This window comes from Pygocentrus nattereri, chromosome 30 (genome assembly GCF_015220715.1).
Source record: "Pygocentrus nattereri isolate fPygNat1 chromosome 30, fPygNat1.pri, whole genome shotgun sequence".
In the NCBI taxonomy this organism is placed as follows: domain Eukaryota; kingdom Metazoa; phylum Chordata; class Actinopteri; order Characiformes; family Serrasalmidae; genus Pygocentrus; species Pygocentrus nattereri.
The window spans coordinates 11,468,807-11,493,611 of NC_051240.1; the positions used below are offsets into that span (position 1 = coordinate 11,468,807).

The following is a 24,805-nucleotide window of genomic DNA, read 5'->3' on the forward strand; positions in this document are numbered from 1 at the left end:
GGTTAGTGAACATTTTAATGCCTAAATTAGTTTAGCTTTAAACACAAAGATTATTTCAATCATGTACAATACATTAATATTTATAATAAAATAGTGAAGTTAACCATGGCTTAGTGTCAGCTGGTGGCCTGTGGGGCAAAGCTCTGCTCTGGACGCACAGGCAATACCCGTAATATTCTCAGAAATTGTAACATGTCGTATTTCATGGAGATACTAATACCATATCATGGCATATCATCTACGCCTCTAATTATTAAAGCTCTTCCCACAACAGTTTCACTATTTCTAATTTGTTCCCATTATGAAACATAATGGAGTTCTTACAAAATAAATATGAGGCCTCTGACTGAAGAATGTCGTGCATGCCTGAAGCTTCAAATGCTCTGGTATTAAACCCATAGTACTATGAAAGGGATGTAACCTGAGACCCTAAATGACACCATATTGAGGCCCCCTCTCATTCTAAGTTATTTTAATGAAAATAATGAACATTTTTTATTCATTTTAATCTGGAAAAAGTGAAACAAAGGCTGAACAATAAAAGAAAACTAATATATATTATATATCACTATATTAATCTTTAAATACGTAATATGTGTAAAGTAAATTTGCGTGAATTCAAATAAATACAAATGCATTTGTAATATAATGAAAAATAAAACTAAATAAAAAATATGCATCTTTGTGGTTATGCTATGTACTTTATTGGTTCTACCAGGGAAAGTTGTCATTTTGCTGCCTGACTAAGCCCAATCTAGGAGCAGCACAGCAACACAACCAACCTAGTTGTGGGATTTGAACCCACAGCCTTCTGGTTGGTGGCTCACTTTTCCCACGACTAGGCTACTGGCCACCCCTGATAAGGTTGCGGCCCCTGTTTGACTACTTATACTGCTAATATCAATAGTGTGTTTATTGGGGATTGCCTCATGAAGCACTTTCAACTTCAGGATTCCTGACCAGGTTTCGTCTTTTACAAATCCTAACAAATGCAACCGTAGTTAACTCTCTGTGTGACTTTCTTTGGCTCTGCTTAGCTGCTCAGGCTGGGATCAATCCTTGAAATACATGACCTTTGTGATGAATGGCCAGTTGACTGAAAAGAGTCAAGTGTTTTTCTGTCGTTGAAGAAAAAAAAACGCTATGTAAATGTGTAGACAGTAAAGGTTATTTGGTGGCACTTATTGGAGTAATAGTTGCTTTTTACTCTCAATATCCTTGTGTATCTATGATGTGTATTCTCTACTAAAAAATGAGATGTTTCATGTGATTGATTCCACAAGCATTGCAAAAAAAACGGAATGTGAAAAGGACCAGAGAGGTTCACTTTTGTCTGATGGCTGACCCTCATGGCCCCGATTGGTCCGAGTGCCAAATTTAGTCATGTTGCAGAAGTTGCCGTAGTGATGTAGCCTGCCAAAACACGTCCCACTGTTGTGGAACTGAAAATCCAGGGTTGGATCCAATAAGCGTTAAGATAGTATTAAAACTATTCTCACAATTGATTGGGAATAGTCTAAACTCACGGCTTTACTTGTGCCTTCCCTTACTGGACCTCACTGTGTTCTGCTTAGTAGCTGGTGTGGTTGTATGTGTGGGTTCAGCCCCTCAACTAAGGCTTGAATAGTAGATGAAAGAGTCTGAGCTAAGCTGACTGTCAGTGCAGTTATAGAAAACATCATATTTATTTCATGAACAACAAACTTTCTAAATCTAAACATCCAGCTGCTTTCTTCAGATCTCTCTCTCTCTCTCTCTCTCTCTCTCTCTCTCTCTCTCTCTCTCTCTCTCTCTCCGTCTGTGTGAATGTTCTGCTGGAATGGGAATCTTTTGAGCTTGTTGAATTATTGAGAGGGGTCAAAGATGTCTGTCAGCAGAAATGTTGAACAGCTCTGAGACTTCTCTCTCCCAGCTCTTGTCCCCTCCACCAGTTGTATGTAATACAACCCTTACCTCTGTGCCTCTCTTTCTCTGCCTTTGTTCCTGTTTTCTGTCCCGGAGTTATCGAGCACAAAGCATCCGTATGTGCAGTAGGGACTGATATGAGCTTTTTGTGAGCAATACAGATTTAATAAACTGGACATTCTGATATTCTGGTATACATTCTGGTATTTTCACATATGACGTGCTTAAATTTCAAGATTTTCATTTTGTGCTGCAGCAGTTTTAGTATAGGTGTTTTACTGACTGACACGATCATCAGTTCTCAGTTGTTCCATTTCTTAAACCCAAAGAGGGGAAACAGTTTTAATACAGATATTGTATAGAATTCTCTTCAGGTTTTGTTTAATTAGGCTGTGAAACTTTGATGCAATTTTACTTGTTTGAAATCAACGTGACACTAAATTGCACTCGAGTTGCGTAATGTAGAGCCTGCCACCTTTAAAACGCATCATGTGGTCATGTCAAAAGACATCATATCAAATGGGTCAGTACAGCCTCGTGTTTCTATAACCCCCTGGTTTAACTATCCATCTAGCAGTAACTGGGGCTTAAACAGCTGCATATTCTTTAGCCTGTTATTGTGGTCTGTCTGTTATAACTTTTCTCCTCTTTTTCCTCTTTTGTAATTTTATACAACATTCAGTTTTCTTTGTAATGAAACATTATTACAGAGGAGACACTGCTATTGATATTTTCGGCCCCTCAAAGTGCTTGTACGACAGAATAGACAAGACGACATTAATTTTCAATGGCTTAACATACACAGAGCAGATTAAAAACTCCTATGTTTATTAAAGAAACCTTGACAGGTATATGGACAGACAGATATATAGATATTTAAGCACCCCTATTCACATATTGCGAGAACAACACAATATACCGCAAAGCACTAGTGGAGTGATCAAATGTATTGCATGCAACTTTGTGTTTGAATTGCTTTGCGTGTCAGGTTATATGGAAATTATGCAACTAAATGAAAAGTTTCACCATGTAAACCAGGTTTATTTACCACTATTTGTCCAATTTTTTTAACCATGATAATGTTTTGCATTAATATTTGCCAGTTAAGCCTCTATTGCCATCATATGACTCACGGCGGGCTGTTTAAGGTTTTGCCCAATTGTTAGGAGATTGTGAGTTTGCATCCCAGAGTAGTTCACTGAAAATGATTTATGATTTTCACTAATATTAATAAAACGTTTGATTACATTACATCATTTGGGTCTTAATGCACATATACTTAAAGTTTCAGACTGGAGAATCACTAGAGACCCTCTAAAATGATATCACAATATTTGAGTCAGTAAATGCTTCTTTTGCTGTTTAAGATCCGTGGTGTGTTATCATTAGCCTTATAGGCATTGATAAATTATTAAATGCTAAAATATCTGTACTGGATCTCTGTGTTTTAATGGTATTTTCTCACTTGAAACATAACAGGACTATGTTATATCGAATTATATCGAATCTCTTTTGTTTTTTAATTCTCTCCCCTCAAGTTTCAGAGGTCATTCTTGAGTTGCTACAGATGTAGGAAAATAAATGGGGAAGTAACAGTGATGAAATCACAGGTAAGGCGAGTTAAGTAAGAGGAAGCTCCTGTAATACTGTTTGTTTTGCTCTGAGTGGGTTTTAGGCGAGGCTCCGTTCTGTGGGCGTCCCCCGCTTTGGTTTGATTGTTGAATGGTGTTACGGCCGACTCTAATTGGCTTATTTTGGCAGTTTGACTGACAGAATGACCTAAATGATGTCGGGCTGTCGCTGAAATACTGTGTTGTTCCAGCAGCTTTACCTCAAATTAATGAGAGCCATGTCTCACGCTCTGTATCCCTTTTCTTTCTATCTCCATCTCTCGCTTTCTCTCCTGATGCCAGAAGGGCGTAATTGGAGCTTTCACTGACTTCAGGCTTAAACCCTCTACTGATGGTTTCAGTCTTGACCACTGCTGCTTTCAGATTGACTTATCCTGCCCTGTAGCAGCTTTGGGGTATAACATTATGCCTAAAACTGGACATATATCTGAGTTTATTTTACTGATAATATGACTTTCTCTTGGATATGATATCGCATCCCATCACTACTCGTGCATCATGGTGTGCAGTGTATACTGGCATACCTGTCAAATGCTGGTCACCTAGGTGCCTACTGAGGTTGGGAGAGCAGTAATGTAATACCCTTAACTGATCTGACTGAAACAACCCACAACTCGGTTCTCTTTTTCCTTCGAATTTTGATGCTTGGTGTCTACTGTATTTCAGACTGTCGGGGTACTGTCATTTCAGCCTTCCGACACTCTGTGGTCTTGCTGTTCTCTCCAAGCTGCTCCAGCAGAGAGATTGCCACTCGAGCCCGACATGAAAGAAGCAGTATGAGCATCTAATGCGCAGCTGAAACCAAATTACTTCACTTTTTTTGTCGTCCTGTAGCCAGCACTCATCCATAGAGACTCTGAGCCCCTGTGATATTACTGGGGCATAGCTCGGGCACAATTGCAACAACAACACTGATTGCAAAAGCAAAAGCTGCACAATAGTGTTCTGATACTTGCACTGAATTCTTTTGTGCCCCACCCAGGATTTGAAATAACTGCCATTCTGTTACCAGCACAGAGCTGTTAAAAGACTCACTCATCCAAAAGAATAGCATGGCTAACAATGAATGAAAACCAGCTGGTCATAAATAAAGGTCAGTTAGCGTGATCTCATTGGCATAATGTTACTCCCTGCTAGGTTTTAATCACTGTAGCCAAGGCACCATGCTGGGCCAACGTAATGTGGCTAAAAGTGTGTGAACATCTGACCTTCACACCTGTATGAGATTATTGGACATCCCATTCCAAAAGCGTGGGCCTGAGAATGGAGTGCCCCACCCCCCCGCAGCTATAACTCGTAATACTATCTCTTTGGACCTCTGCCGTGACAGTGCCATGTTTAAAGTCACTGAGCTCTTCAGTGTGACCCGTTCTACGGTCACTGTAGATGGAGACTACATAGGAATGTGCTTGATTTTTTTTCACCTGTCAGTAATGGGTGTTGCTAAAACCCCTGAACTGAGTAAAGATGATGGGTGTCCATATACTTATGGCCATGTAGTGTATATGCTTTCAGACACTGAGGCACTGCCTCCAATATATAAACAACTTAGGTTGGCTTTAGATGGTGAAACCCTCAGTCTGCTTGTTGAAACTTGCATGAAGAAAGTTACACAAAGCATTTTAAAGTTTCATGCAACACATTTATTCCACTAATGAGCAAGATTTAGTAGCCGGTATTTCTCATATACTTTCTGGTTATAGAATATCATATATTTACTTTTGCAGTTTTGTTTCATTTGATCGCCTGTTTGTAGTTTTTCCAGGAGGTTAAACTCATTTTTTAAAATCTTCTTTTGTAATAAGCAACTAAAAGTGTGTAGAAGCGTAAAGACGCCCAACAACGAATCTAAATATGCTCTCTGTGAATCATTTGTGTGAAGATATTAAAGCTTTAAACACTATTTGATTACTTCGATGCATTCGTTTTACTGCTTGAAAGCCTTTTGCTCAACACTCACTCTCCTCCAAGGACATGTGACACTTCCTGCGTTGCAGTGGAGGCGTGCTAAAATATTTAACGCTGCGCTTTGAGGGCTGCCTCACCTGTCATGTCTAAATGCTTCTACCTGTCACTTCCTCACCTACAGATTGCACTCAGGGAAAAAATACGATCCCAGTAACTCTGTCTCCCCTCGCTCTCTCTGAGTTATGACAGGACGAGTTTCCGCCAGGTCCGCAGGTGTGGCTAAGTCCTCCGTCAGCAGCCAGAGTGGTGTAGTCCCTGAGCCCCATCTCGGGCTTCTGTAGCATCGAGCCTGGCACAGGCCCGGAATGAATGAACCTCACTGGCAATTTGTCAAAGCACTTCCCTTTCACTTAATCCTGTTTCCTTTGCTACAAGCCAAACGAAGGAGACAATGACGGAGTGTGGGCCCAAGCCAGGGCCTGCGACAGGCGTACTAAGAGCAGATGGACAGATTTTGATTAGCCCTCAGCTTTTGCTGCAGAGCCAGGGCATTACAGTGGTCCCCTACACAAATGACTTTTTAAGGCTTGGTTTGACCAAACAATGCTAATGTGGCTCAACGTGAGTGAAAGGAGATTATTACAGCTGGCACTCTTTCCTGCTTACCATCAGTATTGACTTTCATTTAGCTTTGGTTGCACTACCACCATAATGGCTGGGTTTGGATGGCGGCAAACCAGATATTCCTTTGTTTTCTGAGCTTACACCTGGTTTCTTCATGCATCTGGTGTTTTAGGATTTTGTCTGGATAAGCCAAGCCACGTAAAAATGCAAGTGTAAACGCAAGCAAGACGCATTTCAAACGGATACAAATCCTATCACTCAAACCTCTTCAGGACAGTGTGAGACTCATTTGAGCCACATGTTGTAGCAGTCTAAATGCCTCCGTCTCTCCAAGACACACTCAACAGCCAAAACTCCATCCCACACTGTGCGTCACTGGGCTCAGTTCCTGCGAGGAAGAAAATCATGGAGGACCCAAATAGCTGGGGCTCTGGACAAAATGTTATGTTTACAGCATTGTGGACAGACACAACTCGCACACATACATTTTCTAAACTGCTTATCCATCTGGGTCATGGGAGGAGCTGGAGCTTTTCCCAGCAGTCATTGAGCAGAAGGCAGGAAACACCCCAGACAGGTTGCCAGTCAATCGCAGGGCAGACACACACACTGACACCTATGGGCATTTTAGTATCATCGCTTGGCCTGACAGCACAGACACGAGGACCCTGGTTGTCCGGCCGGGGAATTGAACCCAGGCCCTTCTTCCCACCACATTTTGCCTCAACAAATTGCAGGCAACTTACAGGAACTGTGCATTATTCCAGCAAATGTCTAAACAGTTCTCAGAGAACAGCTTCCGTGTAACAAGTGGATTTACGTATTCCGTCCCACAGAGCAATCGGATTTCAGTCCATCTAAAAATAAATAAATAAATAATTCAGGATGCAATCCAGTCACTAGTTACCTTATATTTCCGTGTTGCTGTTTTGTTTTGTTTTAATTGAACATTTTCACTGCTGAGCAGCTCTTAAACCCAAACTAAGTGAAGCCTGTCTTTTTGACACACTGCCAAACATTCCTGTACATTCCTACTGTAATTCAAATAATGGTCCATGAACCAGAGATAATCCCTGCATTCTCAGGCCCGTGGTAATAATGAATATATTCTTAATTAAGAGATGGTTCAGAGATGAGCTCAGCATAAGCATCTCCAGAATCGCTACGCTGCTGCATTTGAGTAAGAGCTGCAAGACGTGTGTGACTCAAAATCGGATTTGGTGCATTTGTTAGCTTACTTAACAGCAAGCATGTAAGCATAGGGGCACTTGGATAACCAGCTACTGCAGGACTTTTCATGCAAGGCACCAGAAAATATTCAGCACTCATAGCAGCATCTCTATTAATAGATGATCCCTACTTGGTTTGGGCACTTTAATCATTTGATTATCACAGTGTCAGAAGTCTTGACCAACAATATTACTAATGTGTTTAGATGATTAGCAAGATTGCCACTTAATTCCATATCAACACTGTCAGAAGCAGAGCCTTGTATCTCAAAAATGGAACAGAAGAAGGAAAAAATATTCTTTAATAGTGTTGCACTGATACAGCATCTGTATTGGCTTTGATAAGGGAACTTAAATATGGGTGGGTGGTGGCTGGAGCCTATCCCAGCAGTCTTCGGGCGGAAGGCAGGATACACCCTGGACAGGTCGCCAGTCCATCGCAGGGCTGACGTACAGACACAGACAGTCACTCACACCCAGGGGCAACGTAACATGTCCAATTGGCCTGACTGCATGTCTTTGGACTGTGGGAGGAAACCGGAGAACCTGGAATAAACCCACGCAGACACGGGGAGAACATGCAAACTCCACACAGAGGCCCTCCTTGCTGTGAGGCGACAGCGCTACCCACCACGCCACCGTGCCGCCAGAAGAAGAAACAGTGTGGAGTTATTTGACGCTTGAGACAAGCACTAAAGAGCACAGCCACTTTTTGTAGCTCTGAAACCAAACAAATGTGAAGGTATCCAACCTGTAAATGGCAATAATTCAGGCTTATTTGTGACACAGAATACTACCTTTAGCAAAAGATATTGTCAATATATAACACCTATCAAGGACTTAAGTTGGTGGCATCAGTAATTTATATAGGCTGATACTTGAGGAACGAGTATCGGTATTGGTGCGTGCTTGTTCTTTACTTTAAACATAAGTCAAGTCCAAGTATTTTTGCATATATGGAAATGTTAACAACTGTACATAAAGCTTTTATTTAATAACTTATATTACCATACAAAAACTGTGCATTGGAATGGTGCAATACTATCTGCATACTACTGTGTATATTTAGTGTCTAATATGTGGATACAATGGATACAGTGGATAAAGTTTGGCCTGTCATTAGGCACTACAGGACACTATTCAGCAGCACCAACCCAATGTCCATATTACGAAACATAGATTTTCCTAGGAGGCAATAATTGTCTCTTTTTTTGTGATTTGATAAGATCGTTTTTGGGATATTTAAAAACAGCTGGCATTTTTGAAGTTTGGATGTCGTCCAGTCATACTCCTGAGGCCTAGTTGTCTGATATGAATTTGAGCGATGCAATGATAACATATCCCCTCAGTTTCATAATTGTATGTCTTTTGTTGCAGGAGAAAGCTTCTTTGAGACGTTCCCCCCTCCAGGACAGTTTTAACTCTTCGGTTGATCACTGCTGATTACTGTGCACTGACATTTAGGACAATGAACAAAGAGGCAGCATGGCATAGTTGCGACTGTAGGGAGGTTTTGTTTCCAGACTGAGTGGAGTCGTTCCTAATCAGCCCTCTGGTCCTCACGGACAGACCGCTCCACTGCCCTTCCGAGCGCCGAGGAAGCAGGTCGTCTGCTGGCTAATACTCGGTTTAGCTCCATAAAAAAGCTTTATTGTGTCTTTATCTGGTGGTGGTGATGGTAGCGGAGCACGATGTTGCTGAGCATCTCTAAATGGCCTGCCACTCTTTCTGTGCCTGTCTCATAAAACCTGCTTGAGTACATTTAATTACTTAAACAAAGCTGATTTACGAATGTCTTTATTTGCGCTGGGTTCCCGAAAATTTGACGCAGCATTGTTGACCTTGGCATGTATTCAGACCTGTTGGATAACTGGTCATCAGTCTTCAGTCCTTGTTTCCTTACTGGATTTTAACCAGTGTATCTGACTCTGTAGGTGATTCATTAGTGTAATTGTGCCTGCTTAGCTGGATTAGCATTAGAGCGAAATACAGCATTTATTTCTATAGAGGTGTAAATGCAGTAACATGAATAAAATGCAGATGGCAGCCCTCATTATCGCCTAGCGTCAAACTGGGAGCCTTTCAGGTCAAAGTGCTGCAGAGATTAGCTTTTACCCTCATCTAACACAGTTAATGAAGGCCTTGCTAATTGGCTGATGAGTGGAATCAGGTGTGTTAATGAAACTATGCTGAAGTCTGCAGTGTTTTGGCCCATGAGGACTTGAGCCTGACACATGTGGCCTAAACATTCTGCTGTTCTTAAATACATTATCAAATATCAGTTTGAAATATGGGTCAAATCAAACAATCTGTCAGATGCTATCCTTTTTTGAACAATTTTCTGCTGATACCAACAAGAATCATGTAATGAGGCGCATCACCTGATCACAGTACTTGAAGATATATTCATAAAAAGTGCAGTATTTGCTGTGTGCAATGTTCTTATTTTCATATATGTATACAGTTCAACAGCAGGCAAGCCGACTCCATTCAAACAAATTCATGGGAGTCAGGACAGAACTGCAGGATAGGGCTTTATTGAGCTGCATGTATTACAATGCATGTGTAAACTAAAATATTAAAATGTAAAGCTGTGCCAACTTCATTGACAACAAATCTCGTATATCAACGACTGTAAGTTCTGCAAATATGGTTTAACATGCATACAGTCAAAGAATAGCAGCTAAGCTAGAAATGAGGCTACGAAGCACTTTTCAACACAGCTAAGACAAGGCGAAAGTGAACATAAAGCATAAAATACTCATAAAATATTAATCTACGGTCAGTATGATATCTTACCCATACAAACAATGTTTTAATGGCATAAACAAACAAAATTGCAGCAGATAAAAGATTAAAATATGACTGCTGGAGTAAGAGACTTCCTGTTTTTTTTTGTTTTTTTTTTTCATTGTTAAGGGAATTACTAAGGCTGAGAAAGTAACAGAACATTGTTCAAAAGTGCATTATGGACCACATTTGAAGAATTATCTTTCTACCTTCATGATGTGTGTTGTTAGGTTTGGGCTTTATACGAACAGGAAATATCATGGTCATGTTATGATTACCACCTCCTTCTATTAGGAAAATGTGTTTTCCATTATATTTCAGTTCAGGAAAACTTTTCATATTCAAAATTGTTACAAATGGTTATATAGCATTTTGGCATAAACCTCATCAGCTGACAACAGCAAATTAATGAAACATGAGTGGAAGTTTCTGCTGGGTATTTTATACAGTATATACGTTTTATACAAGCCATCTACAAGTGGTTGTTCAGAGCTCCAGGGTACAGAGTGACACTCATGATGCACTCAGATGTGTGATTTATTACGATAAAGAGAACATACACTCACTTTATTAGGTGCACCTGTTCAATTGCTTGTTAGCACAAATAGCTAATCAGCCAATCACACGGCCGCAACCCAATACATTTAGGCATGTAGAGGTGGTCAAGACAACTTGCTGAAGTGCAGACTGAGCATCAGAACAGGGAAGAAAGGGGATTTAAGTGACTTTGAACGTGGCGTGGTTGTTGGTGCCAGACGGGCTCGTCTGAGTATTTCAGAAACTGCTGATCTACTGGGATTTTCACGCACAACCATCTCTAGGATTTACAGAGAATGGTCCGAAAAAGAGAAAATATCCAGTGAGCGGCAGTTGAGTGGACGAAAATGCCTTGTTGATGTGAGAGGTCAGAGGAGAATGGGCAGACTGGTTCCAGATGATAGAAAGACAACAGGAACTCAAATAACCAACCAAAATCTCTGAGGAACGTTTCCAACACCTTGTTGAAAGTCTGCCACAAAGAATTAAGGCAGTTCTGAAGGCAAAAGGGGGTCCAAGGTGTACCTTATAAAGTGGCCGGTGAGTGTATTGTCGTATTGCCCTCTGCAGTGTGGTCTTTTGTATTGTAACTGTTCTTAACGCTTTGTGAATTATAAGCCTTGTGTCTCTGGTTCAAATATACATACTGTCCTTCTTGCTATAGCAGCCATAACTCAGTCCGGATGAGCAACTGCCCGTTTCCCTTGCGTGCAGTTTGAAAGTGAAACATAATGTTTTTTGCCTCATCAGCTTTTCTTACATGCTGCTGTTGGCTAACCACTAACTGTGTGACCCAAAAACCATATGCTAGCTCCAGGCCTCAGTTTGATGGCAGCTTTTTATGTCTTTATGAATGCAGCTCATAGTGGTTCAGGATTATGGTAATTTCAAGGGATTATTCTTGGTTTTGTCACTTCGGTTTAGAGGAGTGCAACATCGTCTTTATAGATGTGGTCTTCTGGGGGTCACTGCAGTCGTGGCGTTTATGGAAGTGGCTTTGAAAGGGTGGACATTGTGAATGTTGTAGTTCTTGAGTAAATTTGAAAAGGTTGGCAAGTTATTTGCATATTAATTAAATATGAATATTAAATAATAATACAATGTTGTGACGAGATATTACAGCACAGTATGAAAACATGCCATAGAATCCCCACTTCCTTAGATTTGCACTTTACAGGTAGTTTCATACTTTGTGTTTCCTGTTCTTCCGTGTGGATTTATGTGTGAGAACTGAAGATTTTGGTTGTTTTCTTCTACTCACTCACCAGGTCCAGGTTATCAGATCATTTTATCAGGAAGTGGCTGGAGCACACGTCATCGGCTGAATGTGTCATTACAGGCCTCCTTCATTATATTACACCACTGTTTTTCCTGCAAAGTACAATAAGAACAAGTGTTCCACTCCTAACCACCTAAACCATAACGTACCAAAACAGCACTACATCCATTCCAGGAATAACCCTGAGGTTAGACAGAAACTTCAGGACGCCTGTTTATTAAAGCCATTCAGTGAATAAGTCTGTCATTAGGTGTTGATACCGGTATGAATTGCTTGCCAGTAACAGCTGTTTCTGATTGTGGGGGTGTAATTATTGTGTAATTGTGTATGAATACATTAGCCTGTAGATGCTCACATGCGCATGTAAAAATATGTCCTTGCATAAACTGTAGTGTCTTGTTTTATAATCAGAGGAGTGAATTACTGTTGGGAGAATTTTATTATTTTTGTTCAAACTCAAATCAAACTTTGATCATTAATTAGGGACAAATTCATCAATAAATAGCAATATTTTCATTATTTAAATCCAAAGGCAAATCCCCTTCTGTCTTTTCTAACAAATACATTTTGTAAAACTCATTAAAAGTCACAATTTTAGAGACTTGTGTCTCCAGTGTTCACAGTTTAAGAAAATGTGAGAAATGCATGTAAGAAAATATTATTACGGAAATATTGTCAGAAAATGTATAAGAACCTTTTTTCCTAGAATACCACTGACTGAGAATTATTAAGATGTTTTTGAATAATAACGAATTTATTCTGAAGTGTGAAGTTAAGAAAAAAAGGCAGCTCAGAAGTTTTTCTCTGTTAAGACTCTTTTGTGAATCTGCGATTATTTGCCTGGTTTGTACAGTGATAATTCATACTTTAACAGCCTGATGGACGCACCCACTAATGTGTATGCCCCTTAAAGCAGGCGGCCTGAATGGCTGCTTTGCTTGGATTTTTTTTGTTTTGTTTTTTTTTAAACAACATACCAGACCAGTTGAATGTTCACACATCCACTGGTAAGTATTGTAAAAAAGCCACTGCTTCAAAGCCCCTGTAAACACGGTTTCACACGTTTCATTTAGTTTTAATAGTAAAGCATAAGGTACAGAGTAGAAGAGAAAGGAGTTAGGTGGACCGCTAAATTGTAGTAGTGTCCTGCAACAGGTGGCTAACGCAGATGCGCAGGAGAAAGTGTGTATTTACACTACGAACAATGTTGTAAGAAACCTTCATGACAAGCAAATATAGAAAATCTTACATAACCTACTTGCTGGGAGTTTTGGCTGGGACTCAGTGGGAGAGCAGTCACTGTGTGAGGGAGAGGAATGTGAGGAGCTGGGCATATTACTAATTCTGATTCGTTTGGCAAATCAGTCCCACCCAGTCCAGATCAGACGGAAGAAAACTTATTTAAAAATAAGTCTCTCCACAGAAAAGACCAACAACATTCTTTCTCTGCCATTTCATAGTAAAAACATCAGAGAGCTTGTAGAGAGGAGAATTACTTGTCTTCCGTTTTTCTCAAATACTAGAGGGCGCTCCCGAGTGAGTCCAAAATAAATGGGTTGATATCAAGCATTTGAGTAAAATAATAGTTTATAAATGCTTAAGCATTTTTAATGTAAAAGAATAAATTCATTTCCTGAACACAGAGCATCATAAAACATTTTAACACTACTGTTATATTTTTAAAAGCTTTTAAGCTCAAGCTATAGGAGTTTAAAACAGCACCTCATGTATATTCATGACATCGGTGAGCGCAAACAGCCAATGAGCTGCTCTGCTTGCCAATCAGTCATCACTCTAGCAGTAAAGCCCGCCTCCTGCTGCCCAAAACTATACAGGTAAATATACATGTGAGTTTTCTTTGTTTTTTTAGTGAAATACATCCTTCTACTTTCTAAAATTAAAGAAACGTTCTGGCGAATGATTAGAAACTGTTTTAACTTTTTCGTTTTTAGCCTTTGTGCTCCATTCACTCCCATTTATTGAGGACTCCTTCGCAGGCACCCTCTGCTGTTTAGTAGGCCTGTTTTTGATATAACGGAGGGAATAGGAAACGGCCAGGCTCCTCGATGTCTTGCAGCGCAGGACTGATTTTCAGTGTCACACATGGGAGTGGCCGGTTACCCAGCACAATGCAGGCGGAAGCAGGACAGCACATACTTGTAGAGAAATGCCTCAGAACTGAGAACAATTGTGTAATAATGAGCATGTGCAAATAATATCTGGCTCCAATATAACAAAAAGTAATAAACGTCTTGTAAATAGAAGTTCAAGTGACCAACTATGTGAACAGTCATTTGAATCGTTTTCTTGTAGGCTACAGAAATGGAGCCATGTTCTTAATAAAGGCAGATACATGACAGTAAAGCAGAATAAGGGCAAGTCTGATGTATGGCAGTCATTTTCAGTCATGATTAAAGTCTTGGGTCCACACTTGAGTTATTTATACACGTTTTTCTTTGTTTACTTGCTGTATGTTGTCTTTCTCACTCTGTTTTCATTGGCTGTTGCAGTGAAACAGCCGTTTCAACTAGTCGTTGACCAGTTTACACTAGATTACCCTCAAGAGTCACGTCAAAAAAAATCAAACGTTTGATTAATTCCAACTGGTCTGAAAGGTGATCGGGAGGACAAAAATCAGAGTCTGCACCCCTCACACACAAATCGATTCTCTCTCCAATTGTGTACTCCAGCTGACCCAAAACTCTGCAGACTAGAGCCAACAAGCACCGACTCAGCCAGCCAGACTGAGAATCAGAGCTAAAATTGGGGTAAAAGTCGTCTAGTGTAACACGGACAAGGAACCAGTTACATTGAGTCAGATTTTGTCGGAATTTTGCCCAATTGCAACGTCATGTCAGCGTTCTTATTAATGTTAATGTTTTTGGTATTTAATCAACTGACTTTTTTTGTATTTTTTATATAATTTAAGCCACCAGATTCATTGACTTAGTGGCGCAAGTAGGGAGTTCAATCATTTATCTGTTTACCCCTTCATTAGCTTCATAAATCATCAAAATAATTGGTGTATTATTTCATTACTAATACAGTTGATAGCGACTTCCTGTTTATCAGCAAATGAGCGTAATATTCAGAGACGTCTGGAGGCATGGCCGGATGTTTTCAGGCTCAGATCAAGAGGTTGTGGATAAGGTGTATGTTTGTGTGTGTGCAGGTTTCTCAGGTGTGTCCGCTGGCATGTTTATGCAGAGGTGGACCTACCGTATTCTCTCTACAGATTGATGGTGATGATGATGAAGCACTCCCGTTGCTGTTCTCGCTCTCTGTTTGTTTAACCCTGCTTTGACCTGGCCTGTCATTTATACAGGGAAATGAATAGAATGTATTCTCCTTTTCGAAGGGTGAGTCTTGGCTCTGAGCGGCAGGTGTGTGACACAGTTTACATTCATGTTTTTGAGTGATGATTTTGTATTAGCTCTGTGGGCGACTGTAAGAGAGCAATGGCAAACTGCCTGTTTAAACACTGAGAGTCATATTAATAACTGTCCATGGCTGTTTGGGCACGGCTGTGTGTTTTTGAGGGCTTAAATGAGATGGAGGCAGAACCAAAGACACTCCACATCAGAGACAGAGAGAGAGAGAGAGAGAGAGAGAGAGAGAGAGAGAGAAAGTCTGCCAAAATAGGCAGGAGGAAAAAGAGAGAGTGGGGAAATTCATCACATGCATGTCCTGTAAAATTACATCTTTTTAGAGTTCAATCCTAAAATATTGTCAGTGTTAAAGGGCCCATATTCTATTTTTTAATTTTTTTATGTATTACTTTTTCCCCTGAGGTCCCGAACATTCGTATAATTTTACGCACCAGGTGGCTTTTATATGACCACGTTCAAACCACTGTCCCTTAAAATTCAACAGGATGTTTTCATCACTGTGACATTAAGACTGATTTAATAAAAATGAGCTCCGTTCTGATTGGCTGTCCTATATTGTTTTGTAGTAAACAAAGAATCTTAACTTTTAATGTTAATGTACCCACTTAAAAGTAGTGGTTCTTCAAGGGTTCTTTAGTAAAGAAAACAGTTCTATAAAAAGCCATGAGCACATATAGTGCATGATTAAAGTTCTTTGCTTCATAAAAGAGTTGTTCAGCTTGATGGCGAATGTGCTATATATGGTTCTATATGGTTCTATATAGAGACTTTTTGAAAAGGGTTCTACGTGGCATCAAAATATTGTCGAGCTTGTAACAATAGAAGAGGCTTTTTTGATGCTATACAGAACCCTTTTTAAAAAGGTTCTAAATAAATCCAGTTGCAATACATTCTTAATCGATCTAGAGAAGGCAAGGAACCCCTTAATCATGCAGAATGTTCTTTGAGTGTTCATGATTCTATATAGAACTAATTTCTTGACTAAAGCGCTTGAAGAACCATCATTTTTAAGTGTGTAGTAAGATTTTATGTTGAAGACATTTACTGCAATGTAACGTGCAGAGCAGCTGGATATTTCAGTTGAATTGATGGGGATAAAAAAAGCAGATAGATGGATTTGTGTCTTTTCGTCACAGATAAATCAGATTTTTCAGTCAGAAAAGTTTTTTAAAAATCTCATTTATATATGCAAATGAACTCTGTAACCTTAAACATTCTCATTTTGAAGAATCCTGACTTTTGTGAAATCCACACTCCACCAGAGAGCAGCGAAAAGCCTGCATCTTGTGTTTTAGTCAGAGGTTCTTTTCTGTTTAGTCTGAAGAAAAATCTCTGCTGCTGCAGCTAAAGGCTGCTGAATGGCAGCACCGACAGTACAAAGCCACAGCTATGGCGAATAAGAAGAATCACAGAAGAGTGCTGATGAGTAAGAAGCTCATGTTCATTTTGCAGTCTACCCTGTAGATTTAATGGCATTAAGATTTCACTATCATTTATTGAGCCTCATTTGGTGTCAGCTGACTGACTCTTCACAAACTCGCTGTTTTCGAGCTAAAAGGTACGGTATGGTGTGACTAGGTTAGTAATGTTTTTACATGACCATTTTCAACCTCTTTTTAATCCCTTAATATTAAACAGGCTGATTTTGTTCCTGTGCCTTTAAGACTGATATATGTGAATGAGCTCTGTTCTGATTGGCTTCTATTGTACTTCATTCATAAAGCAGTCTGGGGCTGAAACACTCCTTATCGCTTCAGTGTGCATGGGTGCGGCTGAACTGCTGTAGGCTGGAATAGGTATTTAAGTATAAATGCATTGGTTTTTTTTGTAAGGTCTAGTGAAGGATGGTTGATTTATTACCACATTTTCATGCTCAGTCTGATAGCTGGGTTAATTAACCAATTTGTGCCCAGATTTTCACTGATTTTATTTACTTTTTGTGTACTTAGCGACCCATGTAAACACGTCACTAAAATCTGTTAAATTTGTTCATTTTTCAACCTTTTATCTGTGGAATCTTTAGATTTTTTGAAATGGAAAAGATGTGTATGAACTATGGACAGTTTAGTTGCTAGTGGACTTAGACTTTCATCACAAATGTTAGTAAACTTGCATTTTACATAAAGCAGACTTTATTATAATGAACAATAATTCTTGCTAGTTTACATGTTATATTGTTATGTTGTATGGTCTAACTCTTTCCCTGCCCCCTCTCTCTCCATCACTGCTGGACTTTACCCTATTCTCTACTGCACCAGTACTCAGCCTAGTGCCAAGTGTGTGCGTGCGTGTGGGTGTGGGGATGTGTGCATGCGTGGGGTATGGGGGTGTGTGTGCGTGTGTGTACAGGGGTGCGTGGGGGTGTGTGTGTGTGCGTGTGTGCACAGGGGTGCGTGGGGGGGTGTGTGTGTGCGCGTGTGTGCACAGGGGTGCGTGGGGGTATACGTGTGCGTGTGTGTGTGTGTGTGCGTGTGGGAGTGTGTGGGGGTGTGTGCATGCGTGGGGTATGGGGGTGTGTGCACAGGGGTGTGTGCACGGGGGGGGGTGTGTGTGTGTGTGTGTGTGTGTGTGTGTGTGCATGCGTGCGGGAGTGTGCATGCGGGTGCGTGCGTGTGTGCAGGTGTGTGAGTAACTGATTGAAAGAATGCCGTGTGAGTCACATTCAGTCCTGCAGGAGGTTCAGGTGCAGCTGGCAGGTGGACGTATGGCAGAGGACAGCAGGCAAAGATGATCTTTGTGTGTGTTTTCTAATAGGCCTCTCTAGACCCTCTCTAGACCCTCTCTCTGGTATCCTGCAAATTATGAATTTTTTAATGTCTGCATTTTATTTATTTTACTACATTTGTACCCCTGGAGCACAGGTCAGTAACATGGGGCTCTGGAGATGATACGGCTCTTTTACTGTCCTTCACAACAGAATTAGATTTTTAGATAAAAATAAAATTTACATTTACATTTATGGCATTTTGGCTGATGCTCTTATCCAGAGCGACTTACAATTTGATCATTTTACACAAGTAATACACAAAATAACACAAAATAATCCTCTTTTGCAGTAAAATTAAGCTCTGCTGATAGTTCAACATAATTTAACAATAAATGGTCTTAAATGCTGAAGTTGATGTAGCCTACATCTGCCATCTAACCGTGAAGGCTTGCGTGTAGACTGCTGGTCACCATAGCAACATAGACAATAATCTCGCCTAGCTAGTAGCTATGGGAAAATTCAAACGAGAAGCTGGCGATCGAGAAGCTGACTTCAGCCTGGTAAAAAGAGACATTTTACAGGAAAACTGTTCTACTTTTGTGGAAAAGTTTCCTACCTGAGATGCGAGAAAAGCAGTTATAGCTGAGCTAAAACTTAAAGCAGAGCAAAGTAAGTCTGCATGTTCATTTATATTTTTAGCCTATACTACCACATTAACACATACTGAGACATACAGTGCTGTGTGAAAGTCTTAGGCACCCAAGACACATTTTCGAAATCTATTTATTTGTCTGTGTTTATTTGTCGAGAAAAGTGTTAAGATTTCAATAAACAAAATGTATATATGTAGTTAAAAAACAGCTCCTGGTTTGACCAGTCAGCGCTTCAGTAAATGCTCATGATATAATTGATGATATTAACGAGTCTCTGTGGCGGCTGTGAAGGTGTCAAGGAAAAAATGAACCCAAGAAATTCTTGCTACTTTTTATTGTTTTTATGTTTATTTGAATTATGAATATGACTTTATTCTAATGTATATTGTGATAAACTCAATGCTGAGGTCAATTGTTTGTTGAGTCCCAAAACTTTTGCAGAGTACTGTATTTACAGCCAAAATGGTGAAATGTTGCTTCAATAAATTGGACATAAATGGCTCCCAAGGTGGTTAGATTTTTGTTGAAACCTGACAAAATGGCTCTTCTTACATTTGGGTTGCCGACCACTAAAACAACATCAGCCCATGTTGGTGCGTTCCTACTTCCAGGATACCAAGAACGCATTGGTAAGAACATGAGATCAGCCTGCATTAATTTGACCAAAATGAAACATCCAAAGATCATCTAAGATTGTTCGGGATAGTCACAGCACAATCTAAGATTGTTCGGGATAGTCACAGCACAATCAACCTCTTCTCTCTCTCTCTCTCTCTCTCTCTCTCTCTCTCTCTCTCTCTCTCTCTCTCTCTCTCTCTCTCTCTCTCTCTCTCTCTCTCTCAGGAGCCATCCTGGGCCGCTCAGAAACCCAGGAGTGTGTGTTCTACAACGCGAGCTGGGAAAAAGACCGGACAAATCGCAGCGGAATCGAGCCATGTTCTGGAGAAAAAGATAAACGGCGACATTGTTTCTCCACCTGGAAGAACAACTCAGGAACCATTGAAATCGTCAAACAGGGTTGTTGGCTTGATGATGTCAACTGCTACGACAGGTATGTTAGTTAAATAAAACCTCTTATTAATCCCTAGAGCCAATCTAAAGGCTGAGTGGACGTCACCTATGCTAAGTTTTCGGAGTTGAGTTCAGTATCAAAGGAGAGTGGGATAAGTGTTACTACTCTTTGACTGGACACAAAGAAGTGTGGATATGCAGTCAGATTTAAACTGACAAAATTCTGATGTGTACAGTATATATTTAGTGCTCCATGCAACTCGACAGCAGCAACACAAGTTTTATATAGCAAACACAGCAAGTCTTAAAGGGTTTGAGTATGTTTTCTTATTGTTATACCTCATCATGATGTGCTCCCAGGAGCACAGTATTTTTATGCATCGCTGCATTAGATGATAATCATCTTTGGAAGCCCCTTCACTAGTGATACACCACATTGTGTAGTTTTAAATGGGTAGAGGCTTGAGTTGTTTGTATTTGTCTGTCGTAGATGGAATTTGTGTGTGTCTGTGTGTTTTGTACTGAGGTTGTTGGGAAAACTACAAATCTAGAAACGTTAGGACTCGGGAATACTTGGAGAAACCGTTGTCAATAAAGGGGCATAACGTAGAAAATTAAGCAGGCTGCATTTAAAAAGTTATGCAGCATCACATTGCGTCTGTATCAGACTCCATGTGAAAGACGGGATTAATATACAGGTACCTTTTTTTTTTTTTTTTTTTTTTTAATTTGCCAAAAATGTATTTGTCAGTAAAAATCTAACTCCGTGTCAATAGACCTTTTAGTTTTTTCAGAGCTATTGTAAATACTCAACATTCCTTAAAATACATGCTCATCAGTTTGGCTCTCCAGGTAAGTAATAAATGATAAAAATATATTTTCTATGTTAAAGCAGAGACACTGAAATAATATCAGGCAAGATGCACCCTGCTGTCATTTTAACGTGGGGCTGGGAAGGGTGTTGAGGGTGGTGGGGATGTGGCATCACGATGCTGCCTCAAGGTTGTGATGCCTGTCAGCTGTAACCCCACTAAACACTATTTGTTGCATCGGCAAATACAAGTTAAAACTTTACTGTGAAAAGTAAAGTCATATGTCAGCAACAACAGAAATGCTCTCAAGCTCATCTTAAATACACAGTGGACATGTGTGCTGACCTTTGTCAACCTTTCAGGTATTCAGTTTATGGAAACGGTGAATGTTGTGTGAAGAAAATTACTCCCTGGGTTGTTGCCAGCATAAAGTTCAAAAGCAAAGTTTGCCATAACACGGGTATATTGCACTTCTGTGGAGGGATCATTAACACTGAAAGATACATACACATATATGACCTCACATCCTAGAAAAGTGTTGTAAACAAATGTTCGTGTAGTTGAGCATGTAGGTAGAGATGTTTTTGGTCTTTGGTCCGAGAGTCATTAATGGGCAAATACCTGGAAATGACTGAAACAATCATTCTCAGTCTGTTGTCTCTGTTATTCTCTCTCGGTCGTTCCTCTCTCTGTCTCTGTTATTGTCTCTCGCTGTCTCTGTCTGTCATCTCTAACTGTCTTATATTCTCTCTGTCTGTTGTCTCTCTGTCTCTCTGTTGTCTCTCTGTCTTGGCTGTTCTCTCTCTCTCTGTTGTCTCTCTGTCTTGGCTGTTTTCTCTCTCTCTGTTGTCTCTCTGTCTTGGCTGTTCTCTCTCTCTCTGTTGTCTCTCTGTCTTGGCTGTTCTCTCTCTCTCTGTTGTCTCTCTGTCTTGGCTGTTTTCTCTCTCTCTGTTGTCTCTCTGTCTTGGCTGTTCTCTCTCTGTCTCTGTCACTGTTATTTTCTCTCTGTTGTCTCTCTGTCTTGGCTGTTCTCTCTCTGTCTGTTGTCTCTCTGTCTTGGCTGTTCTCTCTCTCTCTGTTGTCTCTCTATGTTGGCTGTTTTCTCTCTCTCTCTCTCTCTCTTGTCTCTCTGTCTTGGCTGCTCTCTCTCTCTGTTGTCTCTGTCACTGTTATTTTCTCTCTGTTGTCTCTCTGTCTTGGCTGTTCTCTCTCTGTTGCCTCTCTGTCTTGACTGTTCTCTCTCTCTCTCTCTCTGTCTCTGTCACTGTTATTTTCTCTATGTTGCCTCTCTGTCTTGACTGTTTTCTCTCTCTCTGTCTCTGTCACTGTTATTTTCTCTCTGTTGTCTCTCTGTCTTGGCTGTTCTCTCTCTCTGATGGCTCTCTGTCACTGTTATTTTCTCTCTATTGTCTCTCTGTCTTGGCTGTTCTCTCTCTCTGATGTCTCTTTGTCACTGTTATTTTCTCTCTGTTGTCTCTCTGTCTTGGCTGTTCTCTCTCTCTGATGTCTCTTTGTCACTGTTATTTTCTCTCTGTTGTCTCTCTGTCTTGGCTGTTCTCTCTCTCTGATGTCTCTCTGTCACTGTTATTTTCTCTCTGTTGCCTCTGTCTCTTTTATTTTCTCTCTTTCTCGCTATCTGTTCTGTCTCTACTATTTTCTCTGTTTTCTCTGTTATTTCTCTCTCTGTCTGCTATTCTCCTTCTCTCTGTTGACTCTGTCTATGCTATTCTCTCGCTTTGTTGTCTCTCTGTATCTGTTATTGTGTCTCTGACTCTCTCTGGCTCTGTTATTGTGTCTCTCTCTCTCTCTCTCTCTCTCTCTCTCTCTCTCTCTCTCTCTCTCTCTCTCTCTCTCTCACTGTTGTCTCTCTCTCTTCTGCAGCACTGAGTGTGTGGAGAGGAAGGATAGCCCTGATGTGTTTTTCTGCTGTTGTGAGGGGAACATGTGCAACGAGAAGATTTACTACAGCCCGGATACACAAGCTGTTCAGAGTGAGTAACACACACACACACGCACACACTCTCTCACTCTCTCTCACTCTCTCACACACACACACTCACTCTCTCTCACTCTCTCTCTCTCAGTAAGTTGTGATTGTGAGGTTTTAGTGCTCTGAGAATATCTCTCCTTGTGTGCTCATGCATTATCTTGCTCTGCTCTCAGTTCTTATCATGTGACTGCACACAGCAAGAAAGCCTGCGTTTGTTTGATAATTCAGATTCAGTTCTTCAGCTGGTTCACCTGTAGTTGTGAGGTATTATAGTGGTAGTGGGCACAATGAATAGACATTTACACTGCTAGGAAGTCATAGCCTGACGAGGACTAGTTCAAAATAACGTAGTACTATAATAGACATACTGTAATAGTGCATATGCTTCGAAAAGTGGTGAACTGGTAGTTTTGTTGTACTATTTAAGTTGGTTGGATGCAGATTTCTGCAATAAGAGTTATTTTTTCAAACATGGCAAAAATTTGTTCAATAGTATACAGAGCACTTTGAAATGTTATATAATGGACACCAGCAGATAGTTTTCATTTCATTTTTTTAAAACAATACACTCTCAAATGATCTAAAATAATCTGTTTATAATAGATGATTGTCAAGTCCTCTGCCTCAAGATTTGATCACTGCCTTTCAGATATGAGTGTCTGATTGTAATGTTATTATAACTTTATATTATAACTTTTAATTATTATAACGTTTAATAAATTATTTATATATTATAACATCTTTTCTTAATTACTGTGGATTACTCTCTACGTCGTCATTTATTGTTACAGTTTCCTACAAAGTATTTGGATATATATATAATATTAAGTTGTAAAGTGTTAGCATCACATTAGTCACTTTATACATGTACTTAAATAATAGGGTACATAATCATATCACCTGCTAAGCTTCACGAGTGGCACACTGATCAGAGAATCTCTGCTTCAGGATCAATTTTTCTCAGTAATGTAGTTCACCTCATTAGGAGCGGAAAGGACCGTCCTGATCTTGGATCAGCAGTTGTACTGTAATGGCTCAACATCAGGAGAGTAGTTAGATCAAAGTGAGTGTGTAATTCCTCTTATTTAGCAGAGAGAACGGCGGCACTCAGCAGGTGCAGCGTGAGCTGGCTGACCATGCTACACACGTGCGTGTGGCGGTGAGATAAGGGTTTTTTGGCATGCTCTGTATGCTGTTGAGCAGGTGGCGTGTAGTGTGACTTGTGTGAGGTTTTTGGTGGCATGTCAGGAAGTGTGAGATGGGGATTTGCTGGAGCTAATCTCACTCTCTGACCTTCCATTTATCCAGCCAGAGAATACAGGAACACTGCCACGAAGAACACACAAAGAATTCTGTCTCAATACTGAGCCACTACCGTAGAGAATGGAAGCCTTGTCCCAACATTACTCACTCACTCACTCATCTACTTTCAGGGGATGAGCATTTGGCCGGTTTTGCTATTTGAATGTGGACATTTTTTAACAATGTTTAAATGTATGTGTCTGTGCAGGTGATCCCTCCTTGATCTTTCCTTTAATTTAGCTCTTTATCTTTGTTTTTACATGATTTTTCATACACTGTTTGTCCAAAAGTTTGTAGAACTGCTCATTCTTCTAAAATCAAAGGTATTGGAAGTGGGTCCCCTTTTTTGCAACACTAACAGTAAGCTTTACTCTGGTTTGGGGAAAGCTTGCTGTGAGGATTTGATTGCTTTTAACCAGAAGAGCATTAGTGAGGTCAGGTACTCATGTTGGGTGATTGTGGATCACAAATGCCACTCCAACTCATCCTAGAGTTACTGGTTGGAACTCAGTCATTCTAGAGAATGTGCTTCCATTTGGTATGTATGTCTCCTCTAGAGGGTCTTATTCTATTGCCATTGCTCTGTTGATGTCCCTATTCACTTAACGTCAGCTGCTTGTACGTTAACATTTTCGCTTGTACTGTATGAGACGCTCAATTAAAGTCAACTTCAACCCAAAATAGCAGTGTGTTTTCCTTCCACCAACCTGACATATTTCTGAGTGAAACACAGGCTCATTGAGGGTTTCTGAGCTTCCTTTGAGGGTTGGTGGAGGTTAAACATATTATTGTTTAATATTGTATTTAAAAAATCATATGACATTCTGACGCAGACACAAGTCCTTACGTTCCACGATGGACGATAACAGGAAAACAATAATCTTGTCCTTTACATGATATATTATGATGAATCATGCTTAATATGATTAGAACCATGAACTCACAAGAGAAAAAAGGGCAAATTTGACTTGACTTTTAAAACACATTTTAAAAATACACGTTTTTCTTATTCCATGCTACACATACCTGATTTAAATA

The 24,805-nt window shown here is 40.1% G+C and overlaps 1 protein-coding gene across 2 annotated transcripts in view; it reads left to right on the forward strand.

The window, feature by feature from the left end:
- Positions 1-24,805, forward strand: part of LOC108430016 (activin receptor type-2A) — a 72,055-nt gene that overhangs the window by 27,651 nt on the left and 19,599 nt on the right. For both annotated transcript variants that reach the window (XM_037536577.1, XM_017702151.2), the window contains exons 2-3: positions 19,496-19,703; positions 22,357-22,466. In XM_037536577.1, the coding sequence (XP_037392474.1) occupies positions 19,496-19,703; positions 22,357-22,466 (318 nt within the window). The remainder of the gene's footprint in view (positions 1-19,495; positions 19,704-22,356; positions 22,467-24,805) is intronic.